Source organism: Choloepus didactylus, chromosome 4 (assembly GCF_015220235.1).
Source record: "Choloepus didactylus isolate mChoDid1 chromosome 4, mChoDid1.pri, whole genome shotgun sequence".
Taxonomy (NCBI): domain Eukaryota; kingdom Metazoa; phylum Chordata; class Mammalia; order Pilosa; family Megalonychidae; genus Choloepus; species Choloepus didactylus.
Genome location: NC_051310.1, coordinates 70,330,392 through 70,357,913, shown reverse-complemented (window position 1 = coordinate 70,357,913; position 27,522 = coordinate 70,330,392). Strand labels below are relative to the sequence as shown.

The 27,522-nt window shown below is 44.8% G+C and overlaps 1 protein-coding gene across 6 annotated transcripts in view; it reads right to left on the bottom strand.

The window, feature by feature from the left end:
• ATP10A (ATPase phospholipid transporting 10A (putative)) overlaps window positions 1–27,522 on the bottom strand; it is a 203,930-nt gene that overhangs the window by 80,999 nt on the left and 95,409 nt on the right. For 5 of the 6 annotated variants that reach the window (XM_037832821.1, XM_037832820.1, XM_037832823.1 and 2 more), the window contains exon 2: window positions 26,103–26,307. In XM_037832821.1, the coding sequence (XP_037688749.1) occupies window positions 26,103–26,307 (205 nt within the window). Of the gene's footprint in view, window positions 1–26,102; window positions 26,308–27,522 lie in introns of those variants that run through there. The other variant, XM_037832825.1, reaches the window with a different exon arrangement.

Below are 27,522 nucleotides of genomic sequence, written 5' to 3'. Positions count from 1 at the left end.
ATTCTGAAGGGAAGGGAATGTTTTCCAACTCGTTCTATGAGGGTAGTATTACTCTGATACCAAAACCAGATGAAGACATTATAAGAAAAGAACCCTGCAGACCAATATCCCTCATAAATACAGAGGGAAAAATTCTAGACAAAATTTTAGTAAGTCAAACCCAAATATATATTAAAAGAATAATATATCATGACCAAGAGGTGTTTATTCCAGGAGTGCAGGGTTGGCTTAACATTCAAACATCATCGATGTAATTCGCCATGCTAACAAACAAGCAGACAAACAAAAAACATGTGATCATCTTGATAGATGCTGAGACCAATTCCTGAAAAACATTCCCAGTAAACTAGGAAGAGAAGGGAGCGCCCTCAATCCGATAAAGGTCATCTATGAAAAACCTACAGTTAACATTGTACTAAATGGTGAAAGAGTGCTTTACCCTCAGATCAGGAAGTAGACAAGGAAACCCCCTCTTGCCACTCCAATTCAATATTGTACTGGAAGTTCTATCCAGAGAAGTCAGAAAGGCAGGAAAAAGAAATAAAAGACATTCAGATTGAAAGGAAGAAAGAAAAGCATCATTACTTGCAGATGATCATATCATTGTCTATGAAGAAAAGTCAGTGGAATCTACCAAAAAATCTACTAGAACTAATAAGTGAGTTTAGCAAGATACAGAATTCAAGATCAACATATAAAAATCAATTGTATTTCTATGTACTAACAGTACATAATAAAAAACAAATTAAAAACAAGACAATTTCAGTAGCATAAAAACGGGAAATACTTAGGGATAAATCTTACAACAGAGGTACATTTAAAAGATTTGTACACTGAAAACTATAAAACACTGCTGAGACAAATTAAACCCAACCTAAATAAATGGAGAGTAATACAGAAGACTGGATATTAAGATGTCTCTTCTCCTCAACTTGATTTATAGATTCAATACAATCCCAATCAAAACCTTCCCCAGACTGCTTTGTAGAAACTAAGAAGCTGATTCTAAGGTTTATATAATAGCCAAAACATGTTCAAAAACAGCGAGATTGGAGTGCTAACACTACCTGACTTCAAGAGTTATTATGAAGTTACAGTAATCAAAACATTGTGGTATTGGTGTAAAGATGGACAAATCAATGTGAGGGAAGAGTGAGCCCAGAAACAACCCCCCATGTATCTCTATAACTGGTGTTTGACAAATCAGCAAAGGCAGTGCAGTGAGAAAAGATAGTCTTTTCAACAAATGTTGCTGGAACAAAGGATATCAATATACAAAAAAAGGAACTTTGATCTGTATCTTGCACCATATACAAAAATTCACTCACTATGGATCATGGATCTACACATAAATCCTGGTAGAAAACTTCCAGGAGAATACATAGGGGAAAAATCTTTGTGACCCAGGATTAGGTAAAGATCTCTTATTTATGACACCAAAATCAAGATCTTTCAAAGAACAAATTAATAAATTGAACTTCATCAAAGTGTAAAACTTTGACTTGTCAAAAGACACTATTAAAGAAAGGAAAAAGACATGTTGCAGACTGGGAGATACCTTTGCAAAGCATACATCTGATAAAGAATTTATATCCAGAATAAATAAAGAACTCTCAAAGCTCAAAATTACAAAATATATAACTTAATTAAAGAAATAAAAAGGCAAAATATTTGAGCAGACTTTTTACCAAAAACAAAATAACATATGGGAAATAAGCACAAAAGATACTCAAGAGGATTAGTCATTAGAGAAATGCACATTAAAGCTGTGGTGAGATACTACTACACACCCATTCAATTAGCAAAGATTAAAAAAAACTGACCACCCACAGTGAATGCTGTTGAGAAATGTGGAGGAACTGGGACCCTCATGTACTGCTATGGGAATGTAAAATGATGCAGCCACTTTGGAAAACAGTTTGGCAGTTTCATAAAAAGTTAAATACACACCTACAGATGCAGGCACTCCACTTCTAGATATTTTATCAAAGAGAAAGTCTATGCCCAAGCAAATACTTATAATATGAATTTTCACAGCAGCTTTGTTTCTAACAGCCAAAAACTATAAATGACCCAAATGACTATCAACAAATAATTGGGTAAACAAGTGTGGTACATCTATACAATGGAATATTCCTAGCAATAATTAAAAAAAAAAAAAAAAAACTACTGATACACATAACAACATGGATGAGTCTCAAAATAATGCTGAGTAAAAGAAGCCAGACCAAAAAATCACATACTGCATGATTCCTTTTATATACAAATCTAGAAAATGCAAAATGATCTATAAGTCACTGAAAGAAATCAATGATTGGGAGCTCAGAGAGGGGTGGGAGAGAGAGATTACAAACTTTGGGTGGGGATGGACATGTTCACTCTTGATTGTGGTGATAAAATCCATCAATTTATACACTTTTAACCAATGTTCTGTTTATTGTGTGCCCATTATACTTCAAAAAAGCCATTAAAAATTAAAGGGCAGATGAAGTTTGCAACAGATAATTAGCTAACAAAGGCGTTTTTTCCTTAGTGGCTCATGAATTTTCCCTAACTTTTAAGTTTTTGAACGATTCTTACAAAGCAGCCCCAAACAACTTAATAAATTGCTTGTCCTTTAGGAACAACACTGCAATCTGACTTTTCCAAAGCTATTTTTATCTCAGGAAATGAGAAATATATTTTTTTTAGAAAATAGTTCTTCCACCTGCACTTTGCTCATTCCCTAGCAAAACGCAAAATTAACCTGCTCAAAGCGAGTCCTTTACTGGTACAAGCCTAAGTTGCTTGCAGAAGGAATTCTTGAAATAAATTATGTTCACTGGGACTCCATGTCCCCTTAATTCTAGACCCTTCATTTAGCATCTGCTTACTGAATATTAGCAACTGGTGAACCTGATGCATTCCAGACCCCAGCAGACAGCCAGGTTCCCGCGGAGGGCACCTGTCTGTCTCATAGCATCCACGGCTGTCTCCTGGTGATGCTGGCTGTTCCGTGTCCCTTCATGTCCCGTGCTCCGTGTGCCCCGCTGCCTGCTGCACTCGGCTCTCCTGGCCCAGTGCCCAGTCCAAGCCCAACCATCTTCAGAGGCTCAGCTCACTCCCACTCACAGCAACCCTTCCTCACTCCTGGTTCCTGGGAAATCCACAGTATACACAGGAGACAGACAGGGTGTGGTAACCACGTGACGGAGGCAGAGATGGACTTACGAGTGCCAGCCAGCCACCACCAGAGCTCCACAGGCTCTGGAGAAGGCATGGGCCTGCAGACACCTGGCTTTGCACTTCCAGCCTCCAAAACCATGAGCCAACACGTTCCTGTTGTTTAAACCAACCAGTCTGTTGTATTTTGTTAGAGCAGCCCCAGCAGGCTAAGGGGTGACGGGAGGGGACCCCGTTTACAGGAGTCCTCACGCCGCCCCACACAGCCCCTTGGTGGCTGGCACTGTGGTCATCTGTACCTGCCCACTTTGTCTGCCAAGCGAGTCAAGGATCCTGGCTTCTGCAGCTTAAAATGACATACAGCAATGCTCCAAATCCCAGGCTTAACTTAACCAGCCAGACACTCAGAGAAAATCCCTCATCCTCACGAGAACTGGCTGTTCTACAAAACCGAGCAAATAAAGGAATCCTCTTTGTTACCCAATGATCTGAAGTCAGGCAGGATTTCCAGGCCTGGCCCAACACGCTCACTTCCCAGCATCCCTCTCCAGTCTTCGGTAGCTGGGGCTCTGCGCTCCTAGGGGGGGTGGACTTAGTTCCTGCCCCTCTCCTTGGCCCTGCTGAGTCCACTCGTACTCCAGTGGGCAGCTGGGCAAAGCAGAGGGAAAGGAAGGCCATGAGGAAGGCAGAAGGGGCCCTCTGAGATACCACCATTCTACAGGGCAGGACTAAACATCTGTAACGAAGACTCACCACCACCCATGACAGGAGGAAACCATTGCCCACCCACCCACCTCACTGAGGGGTGGTGGCCTCCCAAGGGGGCCCCGGGCATCCCAGTGGGTGTGTAGCACAGTCAGCAAGATAGCAAGGAAATGCAGAACTTCCGATGACACCTACCTTTTACAAATTTTTAAAGAACTTCCATATACCTTTCTTTGTTTTACCTGCCATCTCCATCTCCATTTCCTAATCATGGTCCACTTCATCTAGAGGTAGGAACCCATTTCTTGATTAGATAATTGCCTTTTCCATACGAAGTATTTTAAGAATTGTTTTAGATTTTTAAATTTAATTTTGTAGTCCCATTTTCAACAGTTGTTTGGATTTAATTTTATTTTTTAAATTATTGTCAGTGGCTACTGGCACATCACCTCCACCTCCACCCCCTTCTTTTTTTATTTTCTTTCCTTATCTTCTTTTATTTCTACACACAAGCCCTCCATTCCCTTTCATTTCTCCCCATACCCTGGTAACCTCTAATCTACTTCCTATCTCTGAGAATTTGCCATTTCTAATCATCTCTTATAAGTGATATCATATAATATTTGTCCTTAAGTGCCTTGCTCATTTCACTATGCATAAAGTTTTCAAGGTTCGTGATGATATTTATTTTTAATCTCATCCTTTAAAAATTCTACCCTTCAATATATTTTATTATGTACCTAATGTGCTGGTATACCTCCATAAATAGCATTGGTTCAGCCTAATAAACTTAATCTAATGTCTGTGGAAATACGTTTGCATACATTGCAGTGGGGACACATGGTCTAGCACTGTTTTCCAATTAGGTGCATGGACAAAAAAGTTTGGAAACAACTTACTTACTTGGGAGGGGAGGGAGACAACTGGAGGGAAGGGAGACCAATTGGGATGGGGATCCCAGGTTTCCCGCAGATGAGCCAGCAAGGAATGTCACCCTTTGGAGAGCTGACGGGCGCGTGTAAAGCAGGGACGATGGCGTGTCTTCCCGGGGGACGACAGACAGTGGCCTGGGAAACAGCCGCGGTGAGGACAGTGCCCTGGTGCCAAGTCCTGGCAGTCGTCTGGCCCAGGGCAGGACAGAGCAGGAGACGGATGTTGGGGGCTGAGTCCTGCTCCCCAGCAAAGACATGTTCAAGCCCTAACCTCTGGTCCTGTGGCTGTGAACCCGTTTATAAATAGGACCTCTGATGATGCTTTTATTAGTTACGGGATGCACGCGCTGGTGAATGGACCTTTGAAGACCCTATTTAGAGGAGGCTAAATTGAGTCAGGGTGGGCCTGCATCACACGACTTGAGGCCTTCTGGGCAAAGGAAGCCAGAAGAAGCTAGACGCCACTTGGCGTCACTTGTGAACTGGGAGCACTGATGGGACCGAACCTGTCAGGGTGCTTCAAGGTTGCTGAGATGATCTCCGAGACCCCTGGGTGCCAGGCAACAGTGAGCCCACCCCAGAAGAGAGATTTGCAGCTCAGCTACGTGCCACCATCGTCTCCCCATACCCCAACATGCACCCTCATTCCCTTTCTCAGAATAAGAGGGCAAGAGGCTGCAGAAAGCTATGATCCAACCATGTCCATTTATGGGTGCAGAACCCTTTTTTTCTGGAGTAAGAGGGATGTGGTCATGTTACAGGGCTGCACAGTGGCCCGTCTCCCATGTCCCAGGCACCAGGTACCCGACTAGCTGCCTCCTCATGGATTCCCCACAGTTCTGTCCCCTTTACCTTCTCCTGCTCCCTTGGGGTACCCGCTCAAGGCATCAGATGGCCTGCAGGAGGAACAGTCCATACAGAAAGGTGGGTTCTGGCCCCAAGCACAGGTTCCAAAACTGCTGCCCTTTGTAACTCATATTTTCTTCAAGGAAAACACCACACGGTGCCAACTCCATGCACAGTAACCCTTTAGGGCCTCTGGCCCTTTCTGAGTGCACTTGGCCCCTGGAGACATAAGCAAGTCGCCTTCCCAAAATATCCCCATGGTCCTAGGGACAGTCAGTACAAAACGGGCAGGGAATGGGAATTAAACAGCGTCCGTACTCTGGTGAACTCTGCCAACTATACTGTCCGAGTTTAACTGACTTGCATGGTAAAAATTAAGGTTCTTGGGGCATGCGCCTCCTAAAGTGAAAAGTCTCCACGTAGTTATGTGTGCACACACACATTAACACATTCATGCACAAGCACACACAATGCACGTGTGCACACATAAGCACACACGGGCACAACACATGAACACATGCACACAAAAGCATACATGTACATGTCCACATGCACACACACATACACACACGCCAGTCCCACGGCTGAGTTATGCATCTAACTTACCTAAAATTTTGTTAAACTTTAAACAACACTAACACTCATTATATAATTAAGTCTTGTGTTAACAATATTTCTGGAGCCTTGGGGGAAAGGGTGTGACATTCAAAATGTAATAAATAGGTGGTATTTAAAAAGAGGCCAGACTCCAAGGATAGAGGAAAACTCCAAAGCTGTCCAAACTCACATCTCGAGGAGGCCCATGACACTGGGAAAAGCCAGTGCAGTGTGTGTAGGATATTCAAAAACACTAACGTCTCATCAGAGTGGCCACCCCAGGGGTGGTGGACTGAAGAGATTTCATAAATGTGTGGCTGAGGGGACACAGGATGGATGCACAGCAAACAGGGTGAGGAAAAGCAGTTCCAAAGGGGAGGGGTATTGTGGGGTGGAGTGAATGGCTTCTCTAAGGAGGGAGGTGGAGGGTCATCTGCCTCTGGGAAAGCTCTGAGGGGCAGGGACGACTGGGTGAACAAAGACGGGCCACAGCAGGGTGCAGACTCCGTAGCACCCACTGCAAAAGAACTCAACCCAGAGGCTGCAGCCCAGTGCAAATCAGCACAGTTGAACTATTTGCAGATAAAGTGTGGGGAGGACAATATCAAAACCAGCCCTAAGCTCCTCCCTCTTGGATCAGCCAATAAGTAATAAAAATAAAGCCTCCTTAAAATTGCATCTATGGGAGGATGTTATTCAATTTGCTTTTATTCAGAGTTTTTAGCGAGCACATCCTTTGGAGAAACCTGTCTGTGTTTGTGTCTTTTTAAAACAGAAGTGTCACAATTAGTGACTTATGGAACTTTCCACTCACCTTCTAGAAAACAGACATCAGTGATAGAACATTCCTATTTATGACAGGTTTGAAGGCCCCAGCGTAGGGCTTCTCAAACTTGAAGGAGAACAGGAAGCTTGTCAAAGAGAAGGTTCTACTAATGCATCTGAGATTCTGTATTTCTCAAAGGCTCCAGGTGAGGCCAGTGCTCTGCTTGGTGGGTCAAACGTTGCTAATGAAGACAAGTAACTGTATGCAAATATTTTATCATTTGGTCCATGGTGCACTGTGGATTTCCAGGACAGAGGAAGTTCCCTTCCTGGGCCTTTTTTTAAAATTCAATTTTATTGAGATGTATTCATATATCATACAATCATCCATGGTGTACAATCAAGTACCATTATATAGTTGTGCACTCATCATCACAATCAATTTTTGAACATTTTCATTACCACACACACACAAAAAATAAGAATAAAAGTTAAAGTAAAAAGAACACCCAAAACATCCCTTACCCTCCATCTCTCCCTATTATTCATTTAATTTTTGTCATCATTTTTCAATTCATCTGTCCATACACTGTATAGAGTGGGAGCCACAAAGTTTTCACAATCACACTGTCACACAGTATAAGCTATATAGTTATACAACCATCTTCAAGAATAAAGGCTACTGACTGGGTTGCAGTTCAGCAGTTTCAAGTATTTCCTCCTAGCTATTCCAATACACTAAAAACTAAAAAGGGATATCTATATAAAGGGTAAGAATAACCTCCAGAATGACTTCTTGACTCTATTTGAGATCTTGCAGCCACTGAAACTTTCACTTCTCTTCCCACTTTTGGTCCAAGAAGGCTTTCCCAATCCCATGATGCCAGGGCCAACCAAGCTCATCCTTGAGAGTCATGTCCCATGTTTCCAGGGAGATTTATACCCTCAGGAGCATGTCCCATGTAGAGGGGAGGGCAGTGAGTTCACCTGCTGAGTTCGTTTAGAGAGAGAGGCCACATCTAAGCAACCAAAGAGATTCTCTGGGAGTGACTGTTACACACAATTTTAAGTAGGCTTAGACTCTCCTTTGCAGTAACAAGCTTCATAAAGGCAAGCCTGAAGATCAAAGTCTTGGCCTTCTAAATTGGTAGCCCCCAATGCTTGTGAGAATATCATTAATTCCCCAAGTAGGGAAACAATATTTCCATATTCGCCATCCCCAGGGCTTTCTTAGCTCTTTACCCTCATGTGGAACATGAGGGCTTACTGCACTGGATGGCTTAGCTTATGGTGCTAGAAGTGGATGAGCTCCGCTTTCAGATTCAAGCGTGCCAGTGCTAACAGCTTTGGCCACACGAATGGCAAAGGGTAATTCTGAACACCATTATTGGGCACAGAAAATTTTGCAAAACCAGTGTGATTGTGAAAACCTTGTGGATTGCACTCCCTTTATCCCATGGATGGATGGATGAGTAGATAAATAGGGACAAAAACTAAATGAAAAATAGGGTGGGATGGGGGGGATGATTTGGGTGTTCTTTTTTTATTTTTATTTTTTATTCTTATTCTGATTCTTTCTGGTATAAGGAAAATGTTCAAAAATAGTTTGGGGTGATGAATGCACAACTATACGATGGTACTGTGAACAGCTGATTGTACACCATGGATGACTGTATGGTATGTGAATATATCTCAATAAAACTGAATTTTAAAAAAATCCTATGCAGAAAGAAAAATATTTTTCAAAAAGCAAACAACAAAACAAAATAATGTTACCTACCCTACGGAAAGGTAACAAAACGCATTACTGTTTGTAAACCTCCCCTGCAGTGTGCCTTTTGAGTGCTTCTGAAGGAGGAGAAACATTAGACATAAATTAAAGTTTGCTTCAATAGTCACTTAACCTGCAGTACTAGGTGGGGACCTCTGGGGAGACAGGGAGCCACACCTTATAACGAAGTCCACACTGGATCCACTGCATCTGCACTGGCTCTGCAGAACTCAACAAAGCCGCAGAGATGCCTGAAACAGATTTTAACAGCCGCTAGTACATTCAAGCCAATAGCCTCCATTCCTCCGTGGAATGCCTGCCAATAACGGCAATATGTGACAAAAGACTTCCCTTTAAACACCAGAACTTTCCATTAAAGAGCATCTCCCTGCCCCTGCAGTGGAGTAAAGTCCAGTAAGCATCTGCTTTGTCCTATTTGCTCTGTTGCCTTGCACAAGGAAGGCTCATGATAAAACTACAAACTCAGGGTTCCAAAACATCCCAAAACTCTGTATTTGCAGAACTTCTGATGATGCAAACTGTCTTACTGCAGTTTTACTGCCACCCTACTCTTGGGCAGAAATAGATCCTAGATGAGATGGCTTAAGTCCACCCGGTTGCTGAAATGCAGGCTCGTCCCCTTTGGAGAGCACATACTCTTATCTGGGAGCTCACCATCCTCAATAATTCTCTTCTAATGGGCACATTTTCCAGCTCCTCCTTTAACACTTCTGGCCCTAGGGAACTCCCGGCCACACCACGCACATTCAAGGTGGGTCATCTGATTCCAGACAGATCTGTTGTACTTATCATATAAAAAAGCAAAGCTTTTTTTGCTGTAGCTTCAGCCATGGATGCTGGTTCCATCCATTCTCCAGAGGCCAAGGCAGCTAATTCCTTGATGTAAGACAGCCCTTTGGTGACCAGTTACTGTGACATCATTTCCAGCATGCAGATGCTGAACCTGAGGCCTGGAGACACCCTACGACTACGTGGGGTCACAAGCTAACAGCTGCTAGAGGCAGGATGCAAAGCCTGCTCTCAACTCTGCAATGCAGCAGATCCCGTCTTCCAGGGCTGTGAGCAGAGACTGCACCCTCCTGGGGATGTGCCTTCTCTGAACCCTGACTGCGCCACCAGCGTCTTCCTCTCCAGGGCCAGTTCCAGATGCCCCAGCCCCTCCTCCATAAAACATGGATCTGCTGGGAGCCAGCAATAAGAGAGAAAAGGGATGGATGAGGCTGTGGCCAGGCGGGCAGCTCACATGAGCAGGAAGCCACTTGACAAGGCTCAGGAGGCAAAAGCGCCATTTCCATCATTTACACAGGGCAGCTGCAGCGTTCAATGAGGCTCACCAGCCTGGCTTCCCTAGGCTGGAACTGGAGTTTCCTCCTCCAGGTCTTGATGGAGGGAATGGGGCTGGCAGAGCTGGGGTAAGGCCATGCCAGGCTTTACACTCAGTGGGTGCTATGAAGCACAGGAGGCTCTTGTCCTATTCTTAGCACTCCACTTTCTTCTCAGTGGCAGGCAGATTCATGAGCACCAGCTCTGCCCCACGCAGCAGCTCTATGGTCATGGCCAAATTCCTTCCCCAGGAGTTCTCTGAGGGAGGGGATTTTTCCATTTTGATTACAGCACCTAGAAGAGTGCCTGGCACATAATAAGTGTTCAATAAACACATGCACAATGAGTAAGGCTTTCGGAGCCTCTCGTCTCCCTTTCCAGTTTGGGCACTGCTGGCCACGGAGGGTTGGGAAGGAAGGACCCGTACCCATTCCCGCCCCAGCTGCACCCTCCAGGGAGCCTCCTTCCCCTGCCTCACCCTCCCCTCCGCGTGAATGGGGTATCCTCATGGGATGGGGGAAGGGATTATGGAAGGCAAAGACACAGGGAGGGCCCAGTCCTCTCCCCACATCCCTGCCAGATGCCCCAAAGCACAACAGAAACAAACCAATGGAACACAACCTTCAAAGTTCCGAGGGAAAATGACTTTAAGTCGTTCAACATTCAATCAGATTATCAGGTAAACTTGAGGGTAGAATAAAACTATTCTAAGACATGGAAGGACTCAGCACATTTACCTCCCACATCTTTCTAGGTTAGTGACTCAAGGATGTGTTCCAGCAAAACAAGAGAGTAAAACAAAAGAAAGAAATATGTGTAGTTCAAGAAACAGTTAAGCACAAGTTAGCAAGAGATCGGGGAAGGGAAATGGGGATTAAATGCATAATGGGTGCTTGGTTTCTGTGTTGGGGTGTTGGAAGAGTTTTGCTAAAGGATAGCGATGAGAGAAGCACAACATTGTGAACTGTATGTTTGGGCATTTTAGGTTGTATATATGTTTCTATACAATATAAAAAGAGAAAGAGAGACTACAGAGGCAATGACAATTAAATGTAACACGTGAACTTAGACCGGATATAGTAACGGAGGAGACAGTGCCCAAAAACACATTTTGGGGTCAAGAAATTTTTAAGAGGATTTAAAAAGATTTTAAAAAATGATAAAAAGAAGAAATGCAGTGGTGGAATGGGTGAGCTGAGATGCTGCTAAAGGGTGTCTGCTTTCATTCATTGCCCCTGATGGAGCACTTAACGTGTTCCTGACATGGGCTGCAAGTCCAAGTGGACGACATCTCATTTAACCTCCCAGCAGCCCCAGGCAGTACCGCTGTCATCCCAATTTTACTGATAGGGAGGCTGTAGGGAGACCATCTGATCACAGCTCAGGGACCAGGATGGGGCAGAGTCAAGACCAGTCCCTTCTATCCCCAAAGCCCTGAGCTTAGTGATGATGCCAGATGCCCAATCGCTCACGGAGCCTCGGCAGGACATTCTGAACGCGGCGGTAGACACTGGGGCCAGAACCAAGCCCTATGAATACCCAGAATTGGAAAGTGCCAGTGCTGGAAAACTTGATCTTCAACCACTTCCAACCAGTGGAACTCGTTCTTCCTCAAACTCCTAAGTGGAACCTCTCTCTCTGTCTGTCTCTCTCTCTAAATATACATGCATTTGGCCCTCACAAATCTCAGGCCTGGTTTCTCAGCATCAGCAGTTTCTTTGAGCCAAGTTTCTCTGTCGTGCAGCACTTTGCAGTCAGATTTCTGCACCATGATCAAATTACTTGCTGCGTGGTCTGGCCCGGGGAGCCATCACTTAACTTTACCACTGCAGGCCTGTGAGCAGGGAGAGCCAAGAGCAGAACTGCAATGTGGGTTGATTGTTCTGGTAGCAGCTGCAGCCCAGCATGGGGCTGCCTGGAGTGGGAAAGACACAAGGGACACCCCTGAGAAGACGCACTGAGGGCAAGGCCCAAGCTTCCATCGGTGTAAGCAGTGAAGAGGAGGGCCTAGAGCCCACGCTTAGCTACAGGCAGCATGCACAAAGAGGGGTGGCAGAAACCGCAGCTCAAGCAAAGAGGCAGGAGGGCTAGGGGTTGCAAGAAGCAGCTCCAGAGCCAGGAGTCCTGGTCTGCAGCCCAGCACAGCCTCTTCCTAGCTTTGTGTGTCCAGCTGTTTATCTGTCTGAACCCAGATCCCCTTATCTGTAAAACAGGAAAATGACTGACTTATCTCAGTGCCGTGCACCACCCAGGGACTCAGAACACCCAGCCCACCTCACACCAAAAAAATCACAGTGACCACGGGTGAGGGCAATCCCAAAAATGCCCCGGTGGGTCCCGAGGTTGCCTGGTGCAGAGAGCCGCGGCCCCCAAGGCGGGGGTTCAGTGCCAGCCCTCAGCTCAGGGCAGGCAAGATCTGCTGTGGTCATCGCGGTCTCGGACAGGGGGCAGGCAGCTCTCACATGTCTGAAGTCCGCTCCTGCAGAGGGGAATTCAGATTTACTCTGTGGTCCTAAGAAGAAACCTTTTAAATTCTTGTATTTGAAGAAAGCTTCCCTATGAATCTGATGGCCTGAGTCCACACACACAGACGAGAGTGGGGAGCAGGGGTCAAAGGGCTCAAAGGGTGGCTGCTCTCCCTTCCATTCTGGGGGTTCGTTGGCTCCCAGGCCTTGCACTGGTAGAATTCACAAGCCCCGGCAGCCGCTTCTGTGACCTCCACGGGGGCAAGAGGAGGGGTCAGCAGTGCTGTAACTCCAAGTGCTGGGTCTGGGAGGATGGGGACAGGCGTGAGAGACCAGTAATAAAAAAGGGTTGGGAAGAGGAGTGGCTGTGATGGAAAAAAGGGCCAGTCAGAGGGCTCCTGGGCCACTGGGGGGCAAGTTAGGGGCTCCTGGGCCACTGGGGGTGGGCGGACAGTAGGAGAACGGGGCCCCCCGAGCCACCTGCTCCAGCTAAAGAAAGTCACTGTCCTAATTTGGACTTTCTGTGAAAGGTTTAATTGGGCAGGGGGAGGAGGGGATGGCTTCCCCTGCTTAGAACAAAAGCAAAGCTTTCCTAACCCCTTCACTGCCCAGGAGTGGAATCAGAAGCACAAGCCGGTGGTGGGTCAGCAGGTCTCGGGAGCAGGGGTCGCCGTCACACGCCAGGCCCCCTCCCCACAGCCCGACCCCTGCAGGCCCGGGTCAGGGGCCTCGGTACCACATCAGCTATTAGGGAGCCAGCTTTCTACTGCAGGTAGAAAACAAGTCCCGGTTCCTTTCACAACGTACGATGAACAGAGAGTGCACAAGAACACATTATCATGTCCAGTGGAAACTCCCTCTTCCTGATAGGAAACTCGAAGATCAAAAGATTTTAATCAAGGTTGAAAGACTTTCTCCTCACTATTCTAAGGTAAATCATTTAGAAGAAAGGATTTCTGTCCTGGCATTAACTATTAATACCTTGACTTAAACACATTCACACATGCACACACACACTTATACACACACACACAGGCACAGCAAAAACACTTAAAGGAACCTTAATGAAAATTTTGAAATCTGCCCCTTAGTAAAATTCTCATTCTTTCTGATCTCCTGTTGTTTGCAGAGACTGTGATGTATATCACGGATAGTCACCGTCAGCTTCCTGGAGGGTTGCAGCCAGCCCGAGAAAGCCATCTTCCTGCAGGGCTCAGGCCTTCAGCAAACTTGCTCTCAAGTTCCCAGCAGGAAGATCTTGAAGTGAAAGCATTTTCCTCTTCCTGAGAGTGGAATGCAGCTCCCCGGTGGATTTGAGCTCATCAGCATGATAATGCTGCTGCCAGCAAGCCGGAGAGTTCCTCCCTCTCTGAAACTGCACCTTTAACAGGATCCCCTTCTGCGATCTCCACCTGTGGATTCCGTCTGGGAGACCCCAAGAGCCCGATGCTGAAATGTGAGTTGGCTTCTGCATTTACTCTCCTCCCAGGGCTGTTTGTGCAGCAAACAGGGCTGGGGTTCAAGAGCTGAAGCATCATGGGGCAGACACCCCTTCGTCTTTCCCCCAGCGTGACCCACGGCCTGCACTTCCTCCCTAGTTTTTCAATTAGTTTCAACTGGACATTGTAAACGTGAGCAACCTGTGTGGGAAATCCTGGGTGAATGGCCAGTGCGTGCCCCTCTGCTGAACCCATGCATACCCCATGTACTCGCCTGAGCCTGTCCTGCTGGGGTGGCGGCCAGCAGGTCCCAGGGCAGCAGATTTCAGGGCATCCAGCGTGCACGTGGTGAGGCAGCAGCACACGGGGCTGTCTTGGACGTGGGCACCAAGGTGTCACTGCTGCAGAGCCTGCGTGTTCTTTGGGAAGCACATTTACTTATCCAGAGCAGATCCCCTAATATGGCCTAAGGGAACTGGGCACTTGGCACTCCAGCTCCCACCCTGGCACTCCAGTGAGCACAAGCAGGCAAGCACTGCGTTTACAAATGAAACCTTCCAGGCCTTCCGGAAGTCCTCCACACATCACAGCCCGAGGTGTCCCTAGAGCCCAAGTCTGTGACTGGGAGCACCAGAGACTACTGCAACTTATACGAGTTAAAATTCCGATTTGCAGAAATACCTTTAGTTGCTCACAATTCCTTCCAGACTTGACTGCAGCTGTGCATTAGCTCAACCCCACCCACACCAACCAGAATGTTCCAGAGTGATAGTGACACTCCCCGGAGGTGGCACTGAGTGGATGTGGCAACCAGGCTCTGAGACCCAACAACTGCTTGCCTCAAAGCCTGAGCCCCCACTCGCTCCTGCTCCACACTAGGCTTATTCCCTCTGCAACTCAGTTCCCACTTGTTAAATGTTAAGTGGGACTGTTAATAGGACCTCTCTCACACTGTTGTTGAGACCATTAAATGAAGCCAGGACATAAGCCAGGTGCTCTGGGAGTGTTAGCTCTGGGTGGGGCTGGTGGTCATTCTCACTAGAGGGTTACAGGCTTACTGACCTTCTGGCGGCCGACAGAAAGCTCACCCCAGTTCTAGGGTCTAGGTTGTGGCTGCCATGGATCTCCGATTGTCTTAGTTTGCTGTGGCTGCTGTAACAAACGCCACAGACCAGAAGGCTTACTCTATAGTCAACAGGAACTTACTGGCTCAGTTTGGAGGCCTGGAGACCAAAATGCAGGTGTTGGCAGGGCCACACTTTCTCTGAAGTCTGTAGCGTGCAGGTGGTGGCTTGTTTCAACCCATTCCATCCCATGCTCACTTCTCCCCATCTATGTTCTCCTGACTGTGTCCAAATTTCCTCTTCTTATAAGAACTCCAGGATTAAAGCCTGCTGTGACTGGGTTTGACCTCATCTTAAGATCCTATTTACAAATGAGTTCACACCTCCAGGGCCAGGCACCAGGACTTGAGCATGATTTTGTTGGGGGCATGATTCAGTCCACAACCCCGACCTACAGCTTGTTTGTAGGCAGCCTGTCCCAAGGACCCGGGTCTTCTGAGGCTGCACACGTGTGCAGGAGCCCTCAGACAGGTAGAAGGGCTGCTTCCTTACTGACCCCAACGTCTGTCAGAGCTTCCTGTCTTTGATGCTTGAGCTGGACAGACGGATCTCAGCTACTAAACACAAGCCCACATCAACAACCTGTCCCTGGCCCATTTTCAGCCCTGGAACGCCAAACCTCAAAATAACCCATAAAGGCTTCTTGTGCCAACATGGGACCTAGCAGAGACAACAATCTCACAAAATCTGTTCTCACAAAATTTCCTGCCTGAAAACCAGGGCTTCAAAACTCTTGATAAAGGCTTGATAAGCAAGCCAACTATTTGAAGATTTTTCCAAAATAAACCTAAATTAGTAATCCTTTGAAGTTGGCCTTCTTTACCACTTAAATGAAAGGGCTCGTTTTTTGTTTTTTTGTTTTTTTTTTTTGGGGGGGGGGTGTTCCTTTTTAGCCAACAGCAGGTGCAGTTACTTAAAAGTCAGTCATAAGAGGCGAATGAGGACTACCTTTTCTTTTTCTTTTTCTTCAAACAGACAAAAGAATCAGATATAGACATTTTTATTTGGTTAAATATTGTGTGTGTGTGGGGGTGATAATTATTTTTAAGCTTTGGTCCAATTCTCAAGTTATAAAACCCTGTCAAGACATACCTAAATGCCCACTCTTTGGAATGCAAGGGAAAAAACATTCTCATTACTGGCAATGACAATTCAGAATTCCTGCCTTTTATATTTAGGGAGGAAGGGAAGCATAAAGCTACTGAAAATGACTTTAGTTAAAATAGACAAACTAAAGAATTTTGCTTTAGGCTGCCCTCGGCCTGATGAAAACTCCCACTGGGGTCCGTTGAATCACTTCCTTGGCCTTTTAACAACAAGGATGATTCATCAACAATGCTGAAAAAGCTGTGGATTTATTTCAATATGGTGTTAAACCAACTTGGCTGTCACAAAGCAGTTTCATCCTCATCTGGGAAGGTAATGGTGTTTTCTGAAGTAGAGCCCTTGCTTTCCTTCAAGGTAGATTCCTTTATATGATCTGGTTTACATTAATATATTTATGAATGTGAAAACATGTGATCTCTGCTTCCATCTTTCTTACTCATGGATGGACAAAACTCTAAGAAACACTAATACCAAATGAGAACCAAAATAATGCCTTCCATTTGAGGAGTACATGCAAACCAGAAGCATTATATAACTTCCCCAACAATTTTGGGGGAAATGGACCCTTACAAATTCAGAAACAAAATTAGGATAACTCAAAGAGTCCAAATGGCAGTGGAAATCAAGGGGTGCTGATGAACTGATGGTTGTTCACCAGAGGAAACAGAGAAAATTCCTCCTGCTTGGGGATTTGCTCACAAAAGAGGTGAAAAGCAAATGATACCAGGTACAGATTCCCCATCTGGCAAGGAAATGTTCCAAAGCCCACTGAGCAGAGACTGGACCATCTGGTCAACCATCTCCAAGGGCTTAGCTGGCTCACAGTAGATGCTCAATGACTAGACTGAAAATTCCACAGTCCTCAGGGACATTCTCTTGCAGATCAATCTGTTTCAAGTACATCATGTTGTAGTCCAGGAAAGAATATTTATCCCCTTATAAATTTAAAGATAATAGAACATGAGAACTTAAAAAAGCAGTATCATGTCGTTTTTCTTTCTTTGGAACACATATGGTCACACATGCATACACACATATATGCACACAGTAACACACACATGCACACTCAACACACACATGCAAACCAACACACTCATGCACAACTCACAGATGCACATACATAGTTACACACACATACCCTCACACTCATATACCTGTAAGGAACTGACTGTCAGCTGAATCCATCTCATATTTTCCTACTGGTCTAAGAAATCCCTGCTCCTGAAACACCACAGACACTCACACACACAGTTTAAACCCTCTATAAATGTTGATGCAAGGCAACATCTAGAAAAGTTGAACTTTGATTAAATTTCATTTTTCATGATGAAAACACAGTCAAGGAGAAAAATGGCACTGCTCATTGTATGCCACCAAAAGAAAAATAAAAAACTCTTATTGCATCGGTTGTCTTTTTTTCTAAATAATCACTTCCAACCACACTAAAAAGAAGTGAAGTTAAATGTATACCATAAAAAAAAATGTCCCTTAATATAAGATTGTTGGACAAATACTTCAGTTTAGCCTAGTATATCAACTTCATTGAATTTGAATTTTATTAATTCAAAATCACAGTTCTTTTCTCCCCATTAGTAGTGATTTTACAGAGCATTGATTCAAGACAAAGCATCTGTGCTGAAGTCAACACAATCTAAACCCCTCCCTCCAAAAAAAAAAATCTTAGTACAATCAACCTTACCTATTCCTGTGAAGTAAACAGAGTTGATATTACAAGATATTTTACGTCTCACATAATTAGACTTACCTACCTAATTCTTTTGAATATCCGCACTTGCTGGAACTAAAATTTTAAACTAAACAAAGCTACTGTGTTTTCAAAGTACTTGTCGCCTTTCCTGTTACATATTTTATACTTTTTATTGTTAAATTAGAGAATAAAAATGCCCTAAAGTATAAATTATGAGCTTAGAGACTAGTCTTCAATATACGTATATAAAAATTGAACCTCTTTTAAAGGCTTAACATTGATCAACCCAATCAATGTACAAAGCTACCTGTTTTGTTTTCTACTTAGACTAATAGATTATGTTGCATGCTTAATTCCAAAACTGATAATACTAAAAGGGCTAATTTAACTAAAGACTAACAACTTGAGAATCTAAGAAAAAAGGAAACTTTAGTACTAGAAGACTGAGTATCTTGCATTGCAAACTGTATTTTTCACCTCTAGTTTTCTCTGATAGAGATAATTTTGGAAGCATGTGTAGATAGAAACCAAAAGAAAAAAAAAAGAAATTCATTTTGTCTCCTACATATTTGGAATTTTAAAGTCATTTTTCTTAAGATCCCTGAATTCTGTCAAGTAGCTTGGGGGGAGGACTGACTTTCCTTTGAAGGAAACTGTGCTCTGTCACTTCCTGAAAATGCCTGATACCCAAGAAGTTGGTGAGAATTTAGTAAAGATACATATGCAAAATAGAGGTAAAGCCAAATCACTGTCTTAGAATCAGTGCAGATCTGGCCAATGACACACATCTTTTAGAGTAGTGGTTCTCACACTTTTTCCACTAGGAAATCTTCCATACTAGCTTTGGCTTACTTTCTTATTTAGACCACACACACACACACACACATACACACACACACACACAACACATGTGCACACTTACACATAACTAAGAGTTACTTATAGCAGGCTCATAGCTTCAGCTCTTCCTACAAGTCTAATAATTACTGGTCCAAATGGTGTTACAAAGAAACATTCACCAACATAGACGTCACCCCTGGATGGCCTTCTTGAAACTACTGTGGCTCACGGGGCATGGCCTTGGAGTTTGGGCTCCCCAGCATTTCTCAGGGAGATCTGGCCTGGCCATGGGATCTCAAATTCCAGTCCCTCACTGGACATTCCATGCCCCACTTCTCTGTTTTGTTGTGTATCCTTGGCATTCATCTCTAATCAACATTCTGTGTGATTTACTTATTTACAGATTATGCAATTCATGGGGGGAAAAAGTTTGCCTCTTAGAATCAATGTGGTGCCAAGTACAGTGTTTGAAGCATAGTAGTTGTTCAATAAATACTGGATGAATGAATGAAACACAGCAAAAATAGCCCTCTGAAAAACTTATTTCTCTATAAAATGATTAGGCTGAGAACTCCAAATTCTGTAGACATGACTGTGCAAATGATACAGATGTTACCCGGATATGTGAAACACTATATTATATGTTACCCTTATAGATGAAATAGTACATTGTATGTTACCCTTATATGTGAAATGTTACCCTTATGTGTTAATTGTTACAAAAGTTGCCCTTACAATGGCCAGACAGGATATGCATGCAATTTGATGGAAACGGCAGCAGGTCTGAATTAACATGCATGTGCAAAGAGGACACACATGCAACAGCTAATGACCTGGTGTGTGTGGAGAGCCCCTCGCCCAGATGCCCACTCAGGGGGTGGCAGAACTGGCTTTGGGGGAGGGGTTCTGGGTGTATCACCCAACTTCACTTTTTCAGTTCCAGGTCTATAAAACAAGGTGATAATCGTCATCCACAAGATTTATATTACAATGTGTGAAATTGTTTTGAAACATTTGCTCTGCTATAAACATAAGAGACATGAGGATTTTCATTGTTTTCTAGCTGTGTGCAACCCCCCCAGACACAACTGTAATCTTTTCTATGTGCTGTCTTTTCTTCTTCCCAGGGGCTGAGTCCCTAAAATCAGGGTTTTCCTTCTTTAGGAGTTTTCTTTCCAGGCTGGTGCCTGGGTTCTACCTCAGGGATTTCCAGGGAAGATGGCAAAGTAAACAACTTCCTGCTTTGGGAGCCCAAGCCAGCCCCTGGGACCTTCATAACTTGTACCTACTTCTGCCACTTAACGGAAGTGGCTGGGCTAGCTACATGTTTAAGCACCTGCTTTTGTGATGCTCCATTTACTGCAGATCTGAGGTCTGCAGCTCTCTGCAGCAGAGGAGCTTTTCAGGAACAGTTGAGTATCTCTGTGAGGGTCTAACATAAGACAGCCCCAAACTTCCATCCCCTGACAGTTATGGATGCACATGTCCTGCACAGACTATACGGACAGTTCCGTGCCTCATGATGACCCCTTCATTAAACACACTTACTCACCAGACTCATCTCCAACCCATGCAGCTGACAGGAACCTGGTGGCCCCTGCAGTGACTTAAGTAAGGGCAGCCAGGAGCCCTGAGGGCTATTTAAACGCCACCCTGCAAGTCCCTCTGGTGAGCCCCTCACTATCTGCCCCATGCCCTGCACCCTCACACACTCTGTGTGCAACATCATTCTGTCCATGCCAACTGGACCTCAAACATGTGTCTAAGCACTTTTCACTCATGGGTTTGTGCTCCCAGTCTGCCACCATGAGTTTAACGTACTCAAGAAAGAAATTCAGAAGTTGGGTGGATCCAAACAGCAAAACAGCAAGTGTCAAGGGCTTGGGCTAGGAAAACAGGTAAGACTTGGGGTCACCTGAGAGTTCCACAAGTTATAGATCATTTAACTCCTCTCTGCCTCACCTGTCAAATGGGAAGACACCAATAGCTTCTTCATTCAGAGTCACCATGAGAACTAAATCAGGCTTCGGATGAGGCTGGCCCCCAGTTAGCCTGAGCAAATATGAGGTACTCGCATTTGAATGTGAAAGCTAAGTGGCTAATCGGGGTTCCTCTGTTCATTCTCAGATGGTGTTTATTTTTAAATCCCAATATCTTGTTTTTTTTTGCAAGAGGAGAGATGCTGGGCAATTTAAGGGCCCACATCTATTCACCAGCAGCCATGTCTGGGGCCCCTCTGGACGGCCGTGCACGGCTGCCTCCTGTTTCTCTCTTTTAGCTCCCCACCCCAACTTGGTACACTTTTGATCAATGCCATTTATTAAATACACTCCTATTTCCACCTCTAAGACATCGTCTGACCTATGCGATATACCTAAAATACAAGGCACCCAGTCTCTATTCTAGCATAGAACACATTTCAAGCCCCTTCTCTTTGGAAGCCTTTCTTGACTTCTCAAATGCCTACTTCTCAGTCTCAAATCTCAGCCCCCCCAGGAGGAGATCCCCAGGACTCCTCCCAGCTCAATAAAGGGATGTCTACTGGTGAAAAGGTGTGACATTTACATCACTTCTTCCATGCCTTCTATGAATCTGTCCCTGTGGCCTTAAATGATTAGCTCTTACAGTACTTGGACCATTTTCTTTTTTCTTGACATCCTTCCCCAAGCAAAGGAGTATTTCATAAATGATTTCTGAAAAGGGAGAGGAGCCAAGTTATTGCCTTGCCAGTAGAGGGCGCTGGAGGGATGCCGGATGGGGATGGGCTTCCAGGTTCCCGTGTGGACCCTTTCTCCACCGCAGCCACTCAAGGTCTCTCCATCAGCAGGAATCTGCAGGGTACAGCTGTCTCCAGCTCTCACCGTGGGGAGCAGCAGCATCACCAGGAGCCCCACACAGGACAGACCTGTGTCCCAGCTCAGACGGCTCTTCAGGTTTCTTCTCCAAGGTCCCAAACACTGCAGACTGAAGCCCCATGGGGCTGGAGGGCTAGCCGGTGAGCCAGACACCCCATGTCCATCCAATGCCAGGAGCAGTGTCTCCAGTTCCCAGCTCCAACGGTGCCCAGGGACCAGGGCATCCAGGAAGCTGTATCTAACCAGTTCTGGGGTTTGGCACCTCCCTGCGGACAGCCTCCCCTGGCACCCAAACTGGGGCATGTTCTGCCCGCAAGGCACCCTAGGGACTTCCTCAGCCACAGCTGCAGTGCCTTCTACCATGCAGTCAGACTCACCCCTGGGGGCTTCCTCCTTTGATCTTAGTCCTAGGGAGAGTGGCTGCTCCCCACATTTGCTCTCCCTGGATTCTTTAGTTTCCTCCTTACTTCTTCTGATCTAATCACCCCTCCCCCACCTCCTCAGCCCCATCCCCTGTTAAAAATTCTCTCCCTGTTCAAATGCATGAGGTTTCCATCTCCTGACAGCACCCAGTCCCTGCATTAAGTCCAAGGTTATCTCTTATTCTTGATGTGAATTTTCCAAATCACTTCCAATTTAAGTTTTCCTAGGGACCATCACTTCCAACAGACCATTCATCAAACTGGTGAAATATTTCTTTGTTTGTATACAAATCAATGTCCGGATCTGTGATGATTAGTCTTCTGGATCAACGGGACTGGGCTACAGTACCCAGGAATTCAATCCAACACTAATCCAGGGGTTGCTATAGAGGTATTTTGGATGTATGGTCAATATTTGCAATCAGCTGACTTCACATACAGGAGATTATCCTCAATAACAAGAAGGGGTTTTATCTAATCAGCTGAAAGACCCTAAGAGCAAAAAACTGAGGTTTCCCAGAGAAGACGAAATTCTACTTCAACTCCTGCCTGAGTTTCCAGTCTGCTGGCCCATCCTTCGGAATTCAGACTTGCCAGTCCCCACAACCCTGTGAGCCAGTTCCTGGCCAGACACGTGGACAGATGAGATAGATTATAGATATACAGACCTACCTATAGATACAGATATAGAGATGTTCATTGGTTCTCTTTCTCTAGAAACCTTGACTGATGATAATGCCATTATCAGTTCTTCACCTGACTTCTCTATTCCATGAAAAACACACTGAAATGTAGAGAACTTAAATGCTTTTGGCATTGTAATGTTGCCAAAGAGCCTTGGTTTTTCCACCGCTGGCCTTTTTAAAACCAGATACTTACTGCTTTATTTTCCATAGGATATTTCATATATTTCAAAATACTAACGTATGAAAAGGAATAAAAATACCAGTAAAAATGTCTTAGGACATTTGGGGAAAGAGAACAAAAGCTGAAAGTGGAAAAAACATGCCAGTCATAGAGTCAAGAATGTGTGTATATACTGAAGAGTTTGAATGCTGATAAAGAAACTGTTTTGAGCAGGTTTGGGTTGTTAATTTTGATCATTTTGACTTGATTATGGTTCACCTCTATTTACTCACACAGGCATTCAGGGGGGCCCTGAATGGTATGGACACATCTGTCAGGGCCATCCTGAATTATAAACATCAGCCTTACAATCAGCTCATTTGCATAAAGCACCATTTGTTGTTTTAGTGTTTCCAGTTGTTTTTTGGGGAAAAAGTGGGCTGGGGAGGCCTTTAGATATTACTGGGTTCAGTCATCGAAGGAGAGTAAAGGATATGAAACAAGGAAGTTATTCTTCAAATCTGACCACCCTGCTCCCAAATACATACACTTTGCACCCTCGTTCTTAAATGTTACCATAGTTTTCCCCACGCTGTTGGAAGTTTCACCAATTAGATATTCACACACACTGGTTTATATTAAAAACTGGCCTTTTTCCTCTCTCTCTAGCTAAGCCAACTCAGCAGGTGATCTCGCTGCCCTCCCTGCTACGTGAGACCTGACTCCCAGGGGTGTAAATCTCCCTGGCAACGCAGGATATGACTCCTGGGGATGAATCTGGACCCGCATCGTGGGATTGAGAAAACCTCTTGACCAAAAGGGGGATGCAAACTGAAACAAAATAAAGCTTCAGTGGCTAAGAGATTTCAAATGGAGTTGAGAGGTCACTCTGGTGGACATTCTTATGCACTATATAGATAACACTTTTTAGATTTTAATGTATTGGAATAGCAAAAAGTAAATACCTGAAACCATCAAACTCCAACCCAGCAGTCTGGACTCCTGAAGATGACTGCATAACAATGCAGCTTACAAGGGGTGACAGTGTGATTGTGAAAACCTTGTGGCTCACACTCCCTTTACCCAGTGTATGGATGGATGAGTAGAAAAATGAGGACAAAAACTAAATGAAAAATAGGGTAGGATGGGGTGGTGATTTGGGTGTTCCTTTTCACTTTTGTTTTTTACTCTTATTTTCATTCTTTCTGGTGTAAGGAAAATGTTCAAAAATAGACTGGGGTGATGAATGCACAGCTATATGACAGTACTATGAACAGTTGATTGTACACCATGGATGACTGTATGGTATGTGAATGTATCTCTACAAAACTGAATTTAAAAAAAAAAAAAAACTGGCCTTTTTGCAAACTGGGAGCTCTTCTGGGGGATTGGGGGACAGTGAGAATGAGCCTGTTTGCCCCGTAGCCCACAGCCTCCTCTTGAACTCTGTGCTAAGACCAGCTGAATGGAGAAAGCAGACACTCGCTGCCTGCATGTTGATTTCAATGTTAGTTAATGCACTTATTTTTCCCCTGGGGAGAATTGGGGAACTGGGGATGCTGGGGTTCTTGGGCAGGACCAGTGGGAGTGGTGGGGAGGGCCTGGGCGTAAGGCTGACCACATGAGAGCACACAGGCATGTGTGCATGGGGTGCAGGAGGGCACCCCAAATGTGGCCCACACTGATTATCAAACTCTGGAGCAAAGTCACTGTGGAAGTTGAAAACTGCTGGCGCTGGGACTCAAGGGTCTATAACAACCACTTTCATCTGCTCTCCTGATGTGGGCTGAGAACACTCCAATTTTAAATAAAAATACTAATTTTAATTTTTTAGGCATGTTTTGCCTGATTCCAAGAAAGATTTGAGGTGGCTTACAAAAATATACTTGGCACAAAAGAAAGTTAAAAAAAAAATAAGTAAATGAGGCAATCATGGCAGAAAGGAGAAAGGGTAGAAATACAAGCCAGAATGCTGATAGTTATTTGTAGGAGGTGCACTGAATATCTGGCCCAGAAACACCTATCAGCCCAAAGTGGGAAATCCATGGTGTGCAGGATCACTCTGGCCTTTCAGAAGTATGGAGAGGCATCTTTGGTTGTCAGGGAGATTGAGGGTGAATGGCTCGACATTTCATGAGTGGGAAGCGAACGTTTGAACCCCCAATAAGTTCTACAGTGAAATTTCCTCACCCCCCGAATGCTGACAGTACACTTGCCTAGATCCATCGGCTATAAAAGGAAGCCACAGTCTCCAGTCAAGCACATCTGGTTCTGAGAAAACTTTCCCCCATAGGAAATTATGGAGCAAGCATTGTGTAACCCAGGGAAGGAAATCCCCAATGGCAGCCTAATTGTCAGTAAAAGAACACATCTCCTTGGGCCAATTCTTAAAGCAGACTTCAGTCTACGCTGATGGCAAGACCCCAGCATGATTCAGAAAAACCTAGGACAGGGTGAGGTCAGAAGGCATGTTCATTTTCCTTCCAAGGTATTTCCTAGTCCCGTGGGGCTCGTGTTGCTTTAATTTCACCTGGAGTTAGCACACCTGCATCCTCTGCAAGCCTGGCAAGGATGGGAGACTGTTTCACTCACTCCTGATACACACCCTGATCAAGTATAGATCTTCTGGCCAACAGGTGGTGGTTTCCCTTCCTATTTCTCCTTCCTGATATTGCTGTGCATTTGTGAGTGGTGGCTGGGAGAGGTGGCTGGCACACTCCTCCAAGGAAGGATGCAGTTACAGAAACCCCGAGGCTGAAATGAAGAATTCCCAGAGGGAGACTACATTCTAAGCTACAGCGACAGGAAGAGCCTATTAATTCTTGCTTAAGGAACAGCTCACTAAATGTCAGCAGTTTGCTGGTTGTAAATGTTCTTTGTAACTTTACAGGGACTCCAAATACAGTTCCGAGAAACTCCAAAGTGTAAAGTGGAATTGCCAATCAATAAAACGTGAGTTCTGCTTCCCACAGCGGCATGCATCGGGCATGGGGAAAACCAGGGTCCCCTCAGAGCCTCACCCGGCTGCACCTAACGGGAAGAGTGGCCTGGGGGGACAGGCTGGGAGGACCTGTCCTGAGAAGGCAAGCAAAGGTCCTGAACCCCAAAAGGGCTGGCCCCAGAGGCGGCTGTCTGCGTGTGGTTCCCAGGCATGAGCCAGGCACAGTCACTTACGAGCTCCGAGAAGCCGCGGACGACCTGCCTCCGCTTCAGGTTGGTCTCACCGTCCAGGTTGGCAGTCTCGATGTGGCACAGTCCGTCGGGGTCACTTGAGGACAGCAGGAGGATGTCGGCTGGGATGATTTCATTGCAGCAGAGGCGGACAAAGTCTCCCACACGGATGTCTTTCCAGTATCGGTTCACGTAATTCTTTTCTTCCCTGGTAAAGAGACTTTTATTAACAGGGTTGGCAAATGGTTGATGATCATCCAATCTTGGTGGGAGTTAGATGGGGCTCATTTAATAATACTTTCTGCTTTTGTGTATGCTGAAAATGTCCATCATAAAAAGTTTTCTTAAAAAAAATTCACAAAGGCCACATATGATGTGATTTCATCTACAGCCGATTCTTGTTATTGCAGTAATTACGTTCTATAAAGTCACCTGAAGGTTGAATCAATGAACAGATAACCAGTGATCCCGGGAGAAACAGAACTCTGTTCCTGTGAGCCTCTGGCCACAACACTTTTGTCAAATGAGAAATACATATCCTTGCTTCATGTGTATTTTTGTTCAAAAACCTTTATTTAATACATATTATTGATTCATTAACATTCAACAAAGTCACAGACAATAACACTAACTCATGCCTGAGCAAAACTCACCCCACGTACATTTTCTCCATAACGCACATCACAGCCTTCCTGTGCTGGGAACGCTAGACAGCACTTCAGCGCTACACTTGGGGGCCACTTTGAACGGTGAAATCACCAACAAAAAAATTCTCAAAAATGCAAAAAAAGAAAAAAAGTGGCATTAACCATACCACGAAAAGGACACTTGTTTGTGGTAGGAGACCTGAAACAGGGAGTGAAGACAGACCATCGCTTTGTTCGACCTCAGCTGAAAAGTGCATGTCAGGTGACAAATTATTCACTGCTCCGTGCATGCTCATGAAGGATGGTGGGAACATTGTAGGTACTGATTTTGGGGTTACAGATAAATTTTAGGGTGTAGGTGAATTTGCAAATTTGGAATCTGCAAATACTGAGGATTGGCTATACATGAAATACATAGAATAGGCAAATCTATCACGACAGAAAGAAGATTATTGGCTGCCAGGAGCTGGGGGGAGGGGAGGCGAGAGAATGACTGCATAAAGGGTACAAGGTCTTCTTTGGGGGTGATGAAAACATTCTAGAACTAAATAAAGGTGATGGTTGTATAGCCTTGCAAATGTACTAAATGCCACTGAGTTGTATGCTTTAAAATGGTTAAAATGGTAAATGGTGGGTTATGTGTGTTTCAACAAAATAAAAGAAAAAAATCACATTTATTAAGACATTTTAAATCTGTGAAACTGGATCTAAACTGGCAGGTTAGCAGCGTGAGTCCGCAGGCATTTAGGAAGACAGGGGTTGAGTCCTGTGGTCTG